Below are 16,575 nucleotides of genomic sequence, written 5' to 3'. Positions count from 1 at the left end.
TGGTAATTTTCCTTCTTTGCAGTCTACTCTATAACCCTAGTTCCCTTGCCAGGCTTATGAGTGCTTGAGTGTTTTGTTAGGTATTTAGTTGAAAACATTTTAGGAAATGTTTCTGCATTATGATTATTGCTAATGAACTGTCTACTAAACAAAAGTTGTCCATCTGTGGTATTCTCATCTGCTTTCAAATTATGTTGGAAAAGGATATAATCAGAAAAATTGAGGACAGATTATAAACACATCTTGCTTTTGTTTAGGTAGAACAGGTACTCTTGAGTTCTGAGCCCTTCAGAAAAATCTCTCCATAAAAGCAGGTCCCTGGATGAGAGCTGAACTCTTGAAAATCTGTTCTTTCAGGCTTTCTTTCCATCTGTTGCTCTGCTGGAACAATAATCCAAGGCTGACCTAATCTTGGAGCTGCAGCAGACAAATATTGCAACTGAATACTCTTGTTTCAAATGATTTCTATTTGGAGATTTATTCCATCAGTTGCACATTATCTTACTTTGGGACATGCCAAAGCCATTTAAAATACTGTAAATTAGCATGATGTCCACAAGAAAAAGACTGCTATGTGAGGTAAAGTATCCCTGCAGCCAGCATTTGTAGTGGTGGTTTAATGCATAGGAGTGAGGCTGCATGAACTGATGGGCTTCGACTTTCTGTTGAGCATCCCTTGGCCAGAGGAATTGAGACTGACCCCTTTTGTCCTGTCTGTTATTGTCAGGCAGCTCTGGAAAATGAGCACTGTTGAATGAAAAGAAAGCAGCAGATGACATTTTGTTTTCTGCACAAACAAACTAGTGTATAGGATCTTTGTTTTTCAGATGTGGTTTTCAAGAAGATGTGCTAATATTGCTGCTATTCTAGCTGTAGCTTTCTGTTCAAGCCTGAATGTAGATCTGTGTGAGTTGGGATGTCCATTTATATTGGTGAGCTCTTCCCTTGTACAATTCCATGGATACCTAATATATGAGTATGTATATTAATAAGTATTTTTTAATATTATTGTAACACTCATTTTCTGAAGCATAATCTAATTTCTATAAAAAGAAGATGGTCATATTTTCAGAAAAATAACATCTGAAAACTTCTGCCTGTGTGCTGAGATTACATGTGCTCTTGATAAAAATACTCACTGCTTTAACCCATAATGGGGCAGGGACTCCTCTCCGTATGGAGCACAGTAGACACACTGTGATTTAAACCAGTGTCACCCAGCATTGGATCTGTAGTTCCGTGTTTCACAAACAGGTATCACACACAGGTCTGGAAATCTTCTGACTTTGGAGTGTCTTAGTCATCTTCCTTACTGTTTTCCACAGCTGACCAGAAAGCTCTTGTGCACTGCTGCTGTGCCAGTGAGACCTGCCAGATGAGTGACCTACATTGTGTCAGTAAACAGTAACAAGACAACTCACAAAACTCACAAAGTGAGTGAGGTTTGAAAGTGTCTGCATACAGGGTTTTGTTGACATTTTCATGGGTGATTTGAGGATCGTGTGGGAGCCAGGAGTCTCAGCTGGACTTTTGAGTGTTCCAGCAGCCTGGTGGATTCATATAGTCTAATCTTTGATCATCCAATTTTGGTCCATGTCAGTTAGGAGGCCAGTCTTTATGTATAGTCACGTAGGAGGCTCCTTTTTAGTAGAGCAGGAGACAGGAGTGTTATTTGAGTTATTCTTCCAGTTCTTCCTGTGTAGACATCAGTAGGCTCAACTGGGTAAATAGTTTCTGCTGAACAAAAGATATGTCATCTTTAGGGCTGGTTTGGTTTTTGTTAAGGTTTTAAAAGTCACTAGAGTGATATTCCAAAAGTTCACTTGTTTCATAAATGAAGAAATAGCAATAACACGGGTCATCTTCTGCCAGCTGGATGCTGGTGGTTTCAAAATGTCAGATGCCAAGCTTGTGAGCGTGATGTATGAAGAAGGTGTTAATCAAGTGCAGGGTTTGGGTACAGTAATACTTTGGAAGACTGAATGTTCCTTCATTCTGTCTTCCCCAAAGACTCTGCATTCTTACTCAAGTTTACTGCACCCTGGTACATCATGATCATTGAATCAGCTGTCCTTGCTCTCCTCTGCATGCCTGCCAGCTCAGGGCTTCACAATCAGCTTGGCTCCAGCAGAGTCCCTGGGCCCTGCTTATGGGGAGGTAGTACCAATTTATAGAGATGCACACTCAGGCCAGCTGCAGAACCTCAGACAGTCTCTGAAGCTTCTCACACCCCCCTTCTCATCCATTAACCTCTGCCCAGCAGTGCAGTCTGGACTGGCACAGCTAAATACAGAACCGTGGGAATCCTGTTTCCCACTTAGGGACTGACCTCAACAGAGTCCCTGTATGGATATGCTGGAATTACTTGGCAGTCCAACAGTGGCTTCCTTAGAAGGGCAGTGAAGGGAAACAACTTGAAGGCAGAAGAAAAACTTTCTCCTATTCCTACTGGTACCAGTCAGGCTCAGTGGGTCTGGCCCTGTGCCCTGTAGCTGCCAGTGGAGTCCCCTGGCCAACCAGAAAGTGAGCACATGTCAGTGGGCTGGTTTAGTGCCAGATTACACAGAAGGTTGTTATCAGGACCTTTCAGTTCCATTATTTCCATTTTACTTGCTGGTCTGTATAACACTCTTTGTGATTCTCTTCCCTTTATTTGGTGTTTCCCACTATTCTGGTTCTGTTTACTGCAAATACTTGGGCTAACTGATAGTAAATTCCTTGCTAACTTCCCTGGGGTGGTCATCTGTTGCTTGGCAGTGTAGTGGCTCATGTATGTTACCTGTGCCATGATGGGCTCTTATGCATCAGGAGAGCTGTTGTAACTCTCTGAATGGACAAGGGGTCTTGTCAAAGACTTCTGGCATTCTGTAGGTTGGCAAATCCTCACCTATATGGTCATTCACCTCTCAAAGAATACTTTGTAAGGTGTGAATTTTGCAAATAAAGGTTGTTTCTTCCCTAGCAGATCAGATTTATTTGTGTTTACCAAGTCTTTTTTTAAATCAGTTTGTCAGCTCTGAAAGACTCAGAGCTGCTGCTTTTTGGTTTTGTTGTTTGGTTTACCTTTTCTTTTAATACTTAGGCTCATTTGAGTGATAGATCCCTTACTACAGTTAATAAAGCAATGAATTTGAGTTTGTGTAGGTATCCTGGGTGAAAGCTGCCTGTACATATTATATCTTTATATCTTGACAGGTATTGGAAGAGGGGTGTTCTATGAATGCTTCAGTTTGAAGCAGTTCCTTGGAGCTGGGCTTTCAAAAGTAGCTCAAATTCAGAAGTTACTCTGCATATCCCTAATGAATATGAAAGCGAAAAAATCATTAAAGTTTCTTCTGCTTTAATGAAAATGAAGCTTTTTGTCATAAATAGTAGTTGCTGACACCTGCAGATACCTTTAGAGTATCAAATAGGGTAAATTTCCAAATAAATCAATAATTAAGGTCTGCATGGGGCTTGCTCTTAGGCTGCATTTGCCACAAAGTGATGGTAGCAAGGTAATAACCATCCATGAGTTCCAGTTTGTTGATAATAAACTTGTGAAAATAAGTGGAAGTAACTGGATTCTGCTTTTGTGTGCAGCTGTAATTGGAAGAGAATTTTACAAGACTCTTTCATGTACTTGGAATGTGTGTATAATCTTTTGACCTTGCTCTGAGTTTTTGATGACCGTGGCATGTTAAGTGCTGATAATTGGGTTTGCTCTAGGCTGAAACCTGACCTGCTCTCTGCAGAGGAGAAGATCAGATCTTCTATTGGAAGAGGCACTCAAAGGGGCTGCCTTAGAAATTGCAGGGCCAGGACTGCTGAGAGTAAAGATCTCTGAAACATGGCAATTACTTTGGGAGGAGATGCTGTCCTAGGGACTGCTCCTCTTTCAGCCTAGTTTGAATTGGACTTTACACCCAAAGGTTTTTTCCCTCTAAATTTTCTCTGCTGTGCCATCTGGTTTGCCTCATAACTCAAGCTGCCTTATTGTGAGAGCTGCCTTGTAGCTTTAGCTGGTGGAATGTGAGTCCTAGGTATGAGAGCAAGAGGCAGGTGCATTTCACTCTGCACTTGGAAGAGGAGTCAACTCTCTCGAAGTCATGTGCAAATGAGGGGAGTGTCTAATACCTTTACAAAGGAGTATGCAGCAATCATAAACCACAGCAGGAACTGGCAAGGAAATGGAGCCAGAGGGATTTTTTAAAACCTCAGGGATAAGTGCAGTGGACCAACTTGCACTTCGTATTTCAAGCCATCCTTTTCTGTCTCAAACAGTGTTGATGGAATTGATCTTTCTTATTTTAAGCTTTCTGTGTGGGAGGAGTAAAGCTGCTTAAATGTTTCTGAGTAGTAGTTTGCACAGTACAGCATTGTTAGCTCTGCTTTTCCCATTCCCATTAGGGCCTTTGACAGACATTAAGAATACACATGGGTTCAGCTAGAGAATGCCAGACCAACTGTCCCTCCAGCTTAGTATCCCATTCCTGCCAGCAATTAACAGATGCCTGTGTACCTTTGTCTAAACCTCTCTTAGTCTCCCACTATCTATTTTCAGCTTTTGAGACTTCCTAGCCATAAGTCTTGCTTGTTAAATGAAAAGTTGCCGCTAATTTTCTTTTCTCTTATGTTTTAGAACTAAGAAAACAAAGAAGACACTTGCTCCTCCAGCCAAGGAAGAGAAGCCCAAATTAACCATTTTTGAAGAGGAGGTGGATCCAAACGAAGGACTCTTTGGCCCAGAAAAGGATTTCTCATCAATTGATCCCAGAAGAAAGATGAAAGAGAGTAAATCTGTTTATATTTGTATATACACAGATTGTTTTATCTAAAGCATATGTATAACTGAGCCTTTAAATTACAGTGATGCATAGTATACAGGCTAAACAATGACTTGGAAATGTTAAGGCAAATCTTCAGCTGAGCAGAATAATCTAGAAAGAACAAATGAAACCTGAAGCTCCCATAGCTGTTCTCTGTAAACATTTGGAACTAGGATATTAAGGTCTGTGGGAGCTGGCTGTCCCACAGTCACTTAGGCCACACTAACAAGAGTAATATGACCTACTTTTGAATGCCACAAAAAAGCAGATTTACCAAGTCCTTAGAGTGCAGAGTATCGCTGCACTTAATGGACTGGAAGTTTTTGGAAAAAAACGAATTGTCTACATGATATGTGTTTTCAACCCAACTAGCCAGATTTACTAGTTAGTGTTAGTGTAGGCATTGTGTTACACAGCATGATTTAACTACAGCAGCTTCTGATTCCCCTTTCTAGATCTGAAGTTATTTGAAGACCCAGACCTCGGTGGGGTGGTGAGACTCGGTGACTCACTGCTGCTGCCAGCTGCTTGTGAGCACAGCAAGCATGTGCTGAGCAGGGATCCTGAGGAGGACACTGAGGAACTGCTGAGGTACTCATCTCAAATCTGTCATGTGGCATGAAGGTGGTCTGAAATGTTACTTAGATCTTGAAAAAGATTAATTTGGGGACAAAGCTTAAATACTCAGAATGCAAACTATGAATCAATACTTGTAGTAACAAGAGTGTCATGGAGCTTGGACATCAAACACATTAAAAAGGAAGTTAGGAAGACCCTTTGAGAAAGATGGGGTGCAAGGAATTATTCTGTGACTCCAAAGGAAGAGCCTTGAAGGCTCAAGGTGTGCTATCTTGTTCTTGTTTTCTAACATGACACTTCTGCTTCCTTCAAACAATCCACAGGGAACCTGACCTCCGTTGTGAAAAGTGGGGAACAAATCCCAGAGATAAAGAGCAGTTCAGCTTCAGGGACCTGAAACAGGGGCTCTTGCCACAGGAGGAATGATTTCCAGGAGAGATCCTGTGCATACCTCCACAGCAGTAAAGGAGTCTTTATCACCCTGCATTTAATTTTTAATTTAGTGAGAAGGAGGGCTGGAGCTCAGAGTTGCAGGAGGGTATAATATATTGCTTCTCTCTTGACAGTGTAGCACTGGAACACATCAGCACATAATGTATTTATCCCTGACATCTCTCTCACACGGCTGGTTTGCCTGCACTGATAATCCTCCAGAGATCAAGCAGGGAACCAGTGCTTGGAGAGACACAGGGAATCTGTGCTGCAGTAATGAGTCAAATTCATTCCTTCTGGGTCTCTGGCATCTGAATGATGAAGCCAGCCTGCTTCCAGTGCTAATTTGTGTCAACCAGCTTCTGTTAGGATGTATGATTTCCACAGCAGGTACTAAACCCAGGAGAGAGACTCTGTGTGTGGTTTCAAACCTCTCCTGAAGCAGATAATTTTGCAGCTGTTGCTTTCTACGCATGGAAAGGTGCTGGCTATCTCAGGAGTAATATCTGACTTACTTTAAACAAAGGTTAAATTGGGTTGGATGCCATCTTGCATTCCACCCTGACAGCCCACCTGATGTTTATAGAAGCTGATGGAGCAGGACATGACCTGATTTCATGCTGTGGTGTACTGGGAGCAAACACACGTGTTCTTGCAATATTTTCTTGTCTGATAGTGATCTCAGCATACAGCACTTCATCCAGAGTGTTCATATGACTACAGGAGAAGGGCCTGTTGCAGTGCAGTCCTTGCATTTTTATCCACTAGAGAGAACTTCTCCATCTGTTGTGTTAATCTCTTTTGGATTATATATGTTCAGAGAAAGGTCTCTGAAGTCTGCTCACTAGACCATGGTTTCAGATCAGTTTGGGATCATCATCAGCAGCAGCACACCCAGATGGTTATGAGAACCCATGGGAAAATATTTAATTTCTTTTAAATTCCAGTAGTTTTCATTTATTTCTGATTTGTCTCAGTGCTTCCAATAGTTGATAAGTCATCAAGATCCAATTGGAAATGAATACATATAATGAAGCAGAAAACCATGCCAGTGGTCCAATAGGAAAGTTGTTATGGGAATCCAGAGGCAGCTCCTGGCTGTGCAAGAGATACAGGCAGATAGATCAGGATCTGTTGACCTGTTCAGGTGCCTAACACCCTCTGAAATTCCCCTGGTAAACCCAGTCCATGGTGTTATCTGCACATCCTAGAGGACGGGTGAACTCAATGCAGGGCAGTTGAGGGTAAAGGAGAAGCTACTGTCCAAGAGGGGAGGAGAAGTGGCAGTGCTGTTTTAATCTAATGCAACATTTTACCTCCCTCTATGCAAATTCACTGCAGTCACCTGAAATCCCATAGTGGAACTTTCTCCAGTGGTAGGGCAAAATGCACTTTGTTTTCTGTTCAGCTGGAAGCCTCAGCAGAACAGTCAGGTCTCATAAATATAGAGGCAGCATTTGAATGAGGCCACATTTGAATCCTCTCCCCCCATTCCTTCCCACCAAACTGGTATTGAATATTCTTGCAGGGCAGAATCACAGTCTCTTTTCCAGGCAGTGACCCTTTGTGGTGAGAAAGTGTTCAACATAAGCTGCACTCTGCAATCTCCCTGGCATGGGAACTTGAGCTTATTTTGAGGCCTAAGAATAAGTCTTGCCTTTGCCCTGTATATGTTGACAATTACTCTCCCAAAAGGTACTGAAGAAATCTCTCCACAGCCCTCAGATCAGAGTAGGAGCTGTGACAACCCATTTCTTCAGCAGGCTAGAGCTGGATATGCTACTAGAAATGGAAATGGAAACACCTTGGTCTCTTGGACATAGTTGATTATATCATACTGAAAGTTTACCTGGACACATTTTGTTAAGATCTAGGACTGTCTTGAGCTGTGATGCACCAGCAGGTCTGTGGTAGGTCCAGAAACCTGGACATCTTCACTGCACTCCAGTGGAGTAGCTGAATAATGCAGATGTAGGAGCTCTTGACTGATGCAGTGAACATTCACATGTACCTCAGGGTCTGCTCACATGTGTGTGGTAGATCTGAGAAGTGTCTGACTCACTGTGAATCATGGGCAGAGTTAGAAGAGAGCTGCCTAAGGCAGAGGAGGGCAAAACTTTCTTCCAAAGGGGGAGGGGAAGAAGGTAATGTTCGGAGCAGAACACAGGAGCAGCCAGAGCCTTTGTGATCTTTATGGCACCTGAATGGTTGTAGCAGCAGTAGCGCCACAGCAGTGTCAGCACAGCAGTGAATCCTCAGCAGTGGCTGTAACTCATGAGGCAGAGGCTGTTAAGGAGACAAATGAGTCTGCAAAATGTGCGTGGGCTGTGCTTGTCACAACATGAGGGAGAAGAGAATCTGATAAATGTTCTCATTGCAAACTGAAGACTGTGCTCTCTGTGGATACTTGCTCATATGAAATGAGAATTACTGTTTTAAATAGAATCACCAACTTTACGTGAGCAAGTGCTGAGCATTGAGAAGAACCAATTGTGTTGTAAGTGCAATGGGACATTTCATGGGCTTTATCCCATGGGACGCTACAAAGCAGATCCCTGAAGAGTCCAAAGTTTGCTCTCCTGAAATCCAGGGTACTGAGTTTGCTGAGTACCCACTTTACTACCATGAGAGACTCAAACTCCACCATTCCATGGTGACTGCAGCCCAGCTGCCCTTGAGCTTCACTTTGCCCAGCAGCCCCTCCTCGTTGGTGAGAACGAGGTCCAGCCTATCACCTCTCCTTGTTGCCTCCTTTGTCACTTGGAGAAGTAAATTAGCCTCAAATGCATTTTGAGGGACCTCCTGCATTGCTTAAGCAGCCCTGCTGTCTGTCCTTCCAACAAATAATGAGGTGGTTGAAGTCCTCCATGAGGACTAAGGTTTGTGAATGTGAAGCTGCTCCTCTCTGTACCTTATTCACTCATTCTTCCTGGTCTGGTGGCCTGTAGCAGACCCCCTCAATAATGTCACCTGTCCCTGCCTTCCCTTTAATCCTGACCCCTGAGTTCTTGGATGGCTCCTCATCTGAGGCTCATGGCTGAGCTCTGTGCACTCCAGCTGGTCATTGGCACAGAGGGTGACAGTCCCTCCTCACGTCCCCTGCCTGTCCTTCCTGAAGAGCCTGTATCCTTCTATTCCAACTCTCCAGTCCCAGGACCTATTCCACCAGGTCTCCATGATGCCAATGAGGTCATAGCCCTACAGGCATGCACTCTTCTGCCTCATTAATCTCAATCATGCCTGCCTGGTGTGATGGATCAGGTTTTTGTGGAAATCCAGTGCTGGACTTGATCCTGTGAATGTTGCAGCTGCTCTGTGTGCCCACAGAATTGCATAAATTATCACACATCCTAGCCTGAAATAATTATCACAGCTGCCTGAGCAGCCTTTTAGGAGAGATTTAATTAGCTTCACCTTTGATAATGAATAGAGAGCTGAGATGGAAGGAAGCAGCTGTCAGCACTACATGTGTCTTTTTCCAGTGCAGAAAAAAAGTGTCAGCAGTAGGATCCTAGTTCTACTGCCCTGTGATGGCAGATCTGGTGTGTTCCTTCTTAGGATTGCATTGATAACCCTTTCCAGGAGCATTATACTTTTTAAGGGTGAGGCTGTTTGTGAAAATGCACCCAGATACCGTTCAGTCCACAGAGCTTCTTGAGCAGGTTTGTCAGCTTCAGGTTTGCCAAGGATTGCCACCCTCGAAGCAGGAAAGGTTTGTGTATTCTTCTTTCAGCAGGCATTGCATGCTGAATTCAGAGAGTAACACATCTTCAACCTGTCCAGGAGCAGCATCTCCAGCACCAATGCTTACTGTCCTGAGAGTAAGAGAACAACACTATAGGTAGAAAAAAAGCTTTGAGAAACTCCAGAGGGTTAATCTAGATCCTTTGGGGAGAGGGTTATTTGAGCAATGTTCAGGTGGAAGAGAAGGTTGGAATAACTGAGTCAGAAATTTTGTGACCACTCCAGGGCAGTTTCTCTTGACCAGTCCAGGGCAGCTTCTCTTGCTTGCTATGACCAAACTGTGGGGAAAGGTCCTTGATTTGGCTGCAGTAGGTTACAGAAAAACAAATTCTTCTGGGATGGTTTTCAGGCATTTTTTTTTTTCTTTTTCATTCCTGTGATGTATTGGGATGCTATTTACAAGCATTAGAAAAATCATAAAGTAAACTTGCCAACAAAACAGAAAGTTTTTTGCTAGACCTTGACCCATCCTTAGGAACATGTACAGGTTGTGGAGTATAATGTACAGAGGTGATGTGGAGTCCTAGTGTAGCAAAAGATGCTTTTGCTGGGCTTGAGAACCACCAGATTTCAACCATTTCCCCCCAGGTTTTTTGCATTTTTGGCAGACCATCAGCTCAAGGGGCAAAAGCTGCCTGCTCTCCCCTGCCCCAGTTGTGCCTTTGGCTGGTGATTGGCGAACTTTCTAGAGAGGCAGGAGAGAGAGGTTTGAACTTATTCACACTAGAAAAATTGACTTTTTTCATTTCCTAGGTGAGTGATGTAACCAGCAGGCTGATTTCCTCAAAAGGGCTTCTTGTGGGACTTACCTGCACTAATGAGCCTGTTCTCTTGGCCAGGTAGCACCCCCAGGCTGCATCCATGCTGTTGGACTCTGCAGCTGCAGAACAAGGGGACTGTGCAGCTGCCTCCAGGGAATGGTCCCTGTCCCACACCAGCTTTGAGTTGTTCTGGAGAGTTTTTTGGAGGAGGGCTAATCTCTCCCAAACCAAAGCCATGGCAGTGGTTCTTGTAGGTTTTAAACAATACAGACTGTCACATTCCAGTGTCCAGACATATTTCCTGGCCCTGGTTAAAATACTGCTTTGTATTTACCTGAAATGGATTGCAGGGGAAAGCTGAAGCAGGAAGAGAGAGACCTCCTTTACAGCCCCCAGTGCTTGGCATTTCTGGGGTTAACTCTAGCCTGTTTCTTTCCCTGGGCCTTGCTGGACATCACACTGTCTCTCCTGAGCATAGCAGACATGATGGGCAACAGATACTTTGAAGTCTCCTACCTATTTTTGGGCACAAGTCTTTTCCCAACTTGTAGATGTGGTATTACAGCACTCGCCAAGGCTTCACCAAGGTATCTCTCATACTTGGAATTAACACCAGTCAAAATAAAGATAATAAGATAACAAAAGATGAAAGTCTGTTCTGCAAGAACTGCAGTTAGTTGCATAACTGAACTTCAAGCATGAGCCTTTGGGATACTTTAGCAAATTATGGGAGTCTTTGTCTCTTGCTTTCATTACAGATTCTCCTCATTAAAGCATTCCCAGCAAGCAAAGGTCACTGTCCCCATCATATTTTATATGCAGACAGTCATTCCTGTCCCAAAGATCTGGTCCATAGAGAAGGGACAAAGTCCAAAGAAATGGCATCTAAAATGTTGATGTTCTTGTGGCAGCTGCATCTGTCTCCAAGTCAGAATTCATTTACTGTCTGGAAGTCCACATGCCAGCAGTCATGAAGGGTTTTGTGACAGCCTTTCTTCAGTAAGGGCTTTGATTGCTTTCTGTGTCAGAGAGAATTTCCACCAATAGTCTCTTTGAATCAGAGCAACAATATGGCAGGCATTTTAAACAATGTGGTGCTGCTTTCTTTTACAGAAAGAGACTAATTAAAGAATGATTAATTACATGGGTTCTTTGCCTGATTGTCTATAAAAAAATGGGATGGGAAGGTTCTTCCTTTAATCTTGTCTCAGAATAGTTGCTTGATTTTTTCTTCCTCTCCTGGCCTGGAGTTAAATATGGTGGTAGTTAGGCACTGTAACAATTCATTTGCTTTCAAGAAATACAAGACCCTGTTTCTATCTCTGCCTGAGGCATTTTACATTTTACCTCTTTAGTTTTGCAAAGACAGTTCTGTCTCACATGATCAAACAGCAGTGGATCAAACAGATTGCCTAGCACTGCAGCACTGAAAAGCAGGTTTTGAGACAAAGACCACGTATTATCTGCTGTGTTCTCTCTAAGAGACTTCTGTCTAACTTAGGTCTTGAAAAAATCCAGACCAGAAAAAGGAAATTACATCACCAGCTTCCAGAATTTCTTTGGCTTAAAAGCAGAACACCAAACCCCCATCCCCTAAAGACCCCCACAACCTAGTGGACTGGATCTTTTGGGGGTGTTTTCTTGGCTGTGCTGAGTGGTTTTGTTGCTGTGATTAGCACAGAAACTGGAGTAGAGAATTTAGGAAGTTGTACCATCATATCAGGTTAGGGAACTGGATTTACTGCTACCCTTTCTGGGTAGTGCACATAGTTCAAAATACTGCTTCCTCCATATGGTCTCTATATATACTGTGTATTTTTCCTCTGCTTATTATGTTTTCTGTTATTTAAGACCAAAATTTTATGACATGGACACTGATTCATTCACAATTTGTTTATGCCAAGAAGGGAGACTTCAGAAATACCAGCCCTAACAAGTTTTGTTTATTACACAGCAAAGAGAACAAGAACATGTCTTGGCAATGTGATCACAGGTGTGATACCTCTTGGATATCAGAGTTTGCAACAAACAGAAAGGCTGGGCTTAAATGAAATTAATTTCTTTGTACATGAGGAATTCAGAAATACATTGAGTTTGTTTTGTAAGTTAAGTAGGATATGTCACCCACAAGGAATCATGGAAAAAAAAGACATCAGAAATCTTATCTAAATAAAAGAGAATATAATCTCTGGAGTTACTTAGAAAATGCAATTTGAGGTTCTGTCTGCTGGAATACCATAGGTAGAGTTCAAGGTGCCAAACTCTGGGGCAGAGAATGGCTCTGACCATCAGCTGCTCTGTTACAGATGTTCCCTAGTTTTAGATATCAGTGTTCATGCTATTGGTTTTACAAGAGCAGCCTTGGTTAAAAGTGATTCTTTTTAGTTTCCCTTTGGGAGTCACAAGAAGAGCTGTCTGACGTTAGGAATGGTTTTACCTTAGAGTTCTGACTTTCAGCTAATCCTTATTGACTTCATGGCCGGTTCATGGTGAGTGTAGTTTGTCTCAGCCTGGGCTGTATAGTTTTAAATTCCTCACAGGTTTTAATGAACTTTTTTGTGAACACAAAAAAGAAACCCTTGAAATCATGCAGTTCATCTTAGTAATAATGGGATCCTTAACTTGAAGGGGCTGTAACTCTTGAAATACCTATGGTTTTAACATTCAAACAATATTCACTGGAGATGGAAGAGTAAAGTGTCTCAGAGATGTTGGTTCTTCAGTCATGTTCCTGGTCATCCTGGACAGTTGCCTCATCAGTTGCTTCCCAAATTATTGAAAAGCTCAACTTTGCTTTTAACTGTCTGCAGAAAGCCTCAGCAGTTGTACTGCCATGTGGTAGAAGCATTTACAGCACCTTTCCTAAGGCAACTGATGAATAGAGAGAGAAAGGGAGGAATCCCTATCATCTGTCACATTTAGGAAACAGAAATTATCCCAGGGGTTTCAAAGGGTTCTGGGTAACCCCCTAAGATGCCTCATTGCCTGGCAGTGGGGAAGTTACAAATTGGATATTAGGAAAAGGTTTTTCACCCAGAGGGTGGTTGGGCACTGGAACAGACTCCCCAGGGCAGTGGTCACAGCACCAGCCTGACAGAGCTCATGGAGCATTTGGGCAGTTCTCTCAGGCACATGGTGTGATCCTTGGAATGTCCTGTGCAGGTCCAGGAGTTGGACTTGATGATCTTGATGTGTCCCTTCCAGCTCAGGATATTTACTGATCCCATGATTCTAACTACAAAAGGCAGATGAGAGGAAGAGTCATAAAATACATTACATGAAATGATTTATTCATGCTCCAGGGACTGCCTATCTACGGGTAATGGAGAAGAAGAAACTAAAAAGGCATCTTCCTTGGGCTCCAGTACCATATCCTGTTCCAGTCAGTGAGCCACTGGAGACCATCCTTCTTTTTCTTTACTCCATATTTTGACTTTCCAAAGGCACACAGTTCTTGCAGTCACAAGATAATCTATGATAAGGGTGCTCTTAAAATCTTTTAACAGTTCACATGGGAACAGAGTTGGGCACAAACAGCTTGCTGCATATCTGATAGGGTCAAATAGTGCAGGTAGAAAATACCTTGAACTGTTTGAGGTGTTCTGGGTTATTTCAGTAGGAATCAGAATCAAGTTATCATCAAAAAGAGTTGTTGTATGTGGTCACAGATTGCAAAACTTCTTCAGTTTCCCAGAACCAAATATGAACACAGAATTTTAAAATCCATTAGTGTTTACAGTTTCTCGTGATTGAGCATGGGGATGCTCAATCTCAGTTTTGGGTAATGGGGATGAAGAGGAAACAGAGTTGAATGTGGATAATTTTACTTTTTCGTGAAAATTTATGGGGAAGCAAAGTATCCTGTCACAAATAATAAACATTCTTTTCCCAAACTAAAATAAAGTTTGCTGGTTTTAGTAATCACGAATTGCCTTTAATTTAGACATTTGAAAACATGCTGTAAAATTAACTTATATAAGTTAACTTGTGTGAACTGAAAGGCCACATCATAAAAAAGATGATTCTTAAGGGAACTTCTATGGAGAGAGAAACTTAGCAGAGTAGATCCTTTCCTGCAGAAAGCTTTGTTTTGAAAGATTGCATTTTCTTACAAAACAAAAAACAATTCAGAAATTCCCATGATGCTACTGATGTTTTCTTTTCATTACAGAGTTGAAGATGATTTTGAGAAGCTCTTAGAGGTTACCTCCAAACCAAAACCTACGGTCCCACCAAAACCACCTCTGCCTCAGAAGCCAGCAGTTGCCCCCAGGAGCACTAATTCACCTTCACTGGCAAAGCAAAAGGAAAACAGGATTCAGACAATGAATGAAGTGGACATTCTCCAGTATATCCAGGAAAATGAATCTATCAACAACCAGGATACCAGTCTTTTCTGAACATATGTATTTTTAAAATGTGATGATGCATTCTTGGCCCCACCTCCCAGTGAGCTCAAGTGACAGCAGCAAGAATTGACCAGGTGTTGTTTCTACTGTCACAGTGCTCATTTGTATACCGGGATACAGAGAGCAAGTTTGAGTAGCAGAACCTCCCTGTGAGCTTTTCAGAACAGTGCAGCTGTGATCTAATGTTGCCTTAGATTTTCAGGGTTTTACAGAGAATGTGGACAAGGATGTAGCACTACAGATTGTCTACTGCTATTTTAGTATCAACATAGTGCAGTTTTGGCCAGTTGATTGAAAATGGTGAGGATGTTGTACACATGGCAACTCTGAATAATGTCCAACAAATAGTCTGAGGCATGATAGGATGTTGTTAATGACATTTTTAGATAGTGTTTTTCAGTTCCATGAAAGGCCATTTTCCTTTTATTCAGTGTGTTTTGTAGCAGCCTGTCCCTCCCTGACTGGTATTTCGGTCATTTTTAACAGGAACTGCTAAATATATTTAACAGTTCCTCTGTCTTTCTGTGGAACATTGAAGTCCCAGCTAAGCCTGACAATCTGCTGCCTTAAATGCTGCACAAATGGCAACTTGTGAGAGAACTTTAGGCTTGCAAAGACCATGCTATGCATCTCAGATTCCTGGGAAGAATAGCAGATGACTGAGGGTGACTAAGAGCACTCTACAGACATAGATGGAAGTTTCCATGCCTAGGAGGTTTGGATGCTGTAGAATCCTGTGAACTCCAGATTCACAAGGGCTAATTTTTTCCAGCCAAGCCTTCATGAGCTTCCACTGTAGTTAGTGGAGAGAGAGATTTCTCCAGGAGGTCATTCAGTGCAGGTGTGTTAATGGAGGAAATCTGAATAGCTCTCTGTAGTCACTCTTTCTCTCCTTTCCTTCACTTCTGTCAGAATTTTTAAGAACCAGCCATGGTGATCAATTCCATTATGCTAAAATGAGTTTCTGTGATGAGATGATGGTCTGTTCTTTACCATGTAATGCTTAAAACAAGGGAAGACAAACTTGGCATTATGTAGAGGAAAAAAAAATAGGAAGAAAATATACTGAAGAAATGTTAATATGCAGTAAAAGTAAAACATTGTAGAACAGGTATCCAGGACTTTCCCTCTTCTTAACAAACTCAGGCATTCTGGTTGAAGATACCAAATTTACACCTAATGTGGGCTGATACTTGCTGTCAAATAGAGATTCCTGAACTCATTCCATGTGTGGTCTAGCTAGACATGAAGACAAGCTCCCCAGAAGGAAAATTTTAATATATTTAAGCCATATTATCATCCCAATATTTTCCTTTCTAATATAGACCAAAATAAATAGAAAGCATTATATATTTTTAATAATGAAATTATTTCTATTAGCATTTCCTTTTTAACCCAGTGGGTAATGTTATAAAGATACTTTGCTTTGATGGGAGAGATGAAATATAACCATTGGCTCTCCTCTATGTATGGTATGTTTTACTGTAATAAAACATTTTGCTAACCTGCTGGTTTTACTGTTGTTGCTGTTGTTCTCGAGGTTGTACAGTAGCAGCAAAGAATCGATTCCATTTAGCTCAGGAGGAGTGCTATGTAGTGTTAAAGTGTAAATAACTGTGAAACCAAAAATGTAGTTGTGCTCATATTTCCTTTGAGAAGCAGCTAAAGGCAGAACCAAGGGTACAACTTGGTCCTGTGTGTCCCCCCAGTGTCCTGGTGCAATTAGGAATAAAAAAGGTGAATAAAAGCAGTGAGGAGAAAATAAATGCCTTGCCCAAGAACAGGCAGGGAATAGCAGGCAGGAAAAATTAATTTAGGGTGATGCCTGAATTAACAGCCTTC

At 42.1% G+C, this 16,575-nt stretch overlaps 1 protein-coding gene across 2 annotated transcripts in view; it reads left to right on the top strand.

The window, feature by feature from the left end:
- HS1BP3 (HCLS1 binding protein 3) overlaps positions 1-16,241 on the top strand; it is a 53,160-nt gene extending 36,919 nt beyond the window's left edge. For both annotated transcript variants that reach the window (XM_088162463.1, XM_088162462.1), the window contains exons 5-7: positions 4,622-4,773; positions 5,264-5,399; positions 14,496-16,241. In XM_088162463.1, coding sequence (XP_088018589.1) covers positions 4,622-4,773; positions 5,264-5,399; positions 14,496-14,724 — 517 coding nt within the window. In that variant the 3' untranslated portion in view covers positions 14,725-16,241. The remainder of the gene's footprint in view (positions 1-4,621; positions 4,774-5,263; positions 5,400-14,495) is intronic.
- The last annotated feature ends 334 nt before the right edge of the window (positions 16,242-16,575 follow it).

The sequence above is a fragment of the Sturnus vulgaris genome, chromosome 3 (genome assembly GCF_052056855.1).
Source record: "Sturnus vulgaris isolate bStuVul1 chromosome 3, bStuVul1.hap1, whole genome shotgun sequence".
NCBI classification, from domain to species: domain Eukaryota; kingdom Metazoa; phylum Chordata; class Aves; order Passeriformes; family Sturnidae; genus Sturnus; species Sturnus vulgaris.
This window is presented reverse-complemented; position numbering and strand designations above follow the sequence as displayed.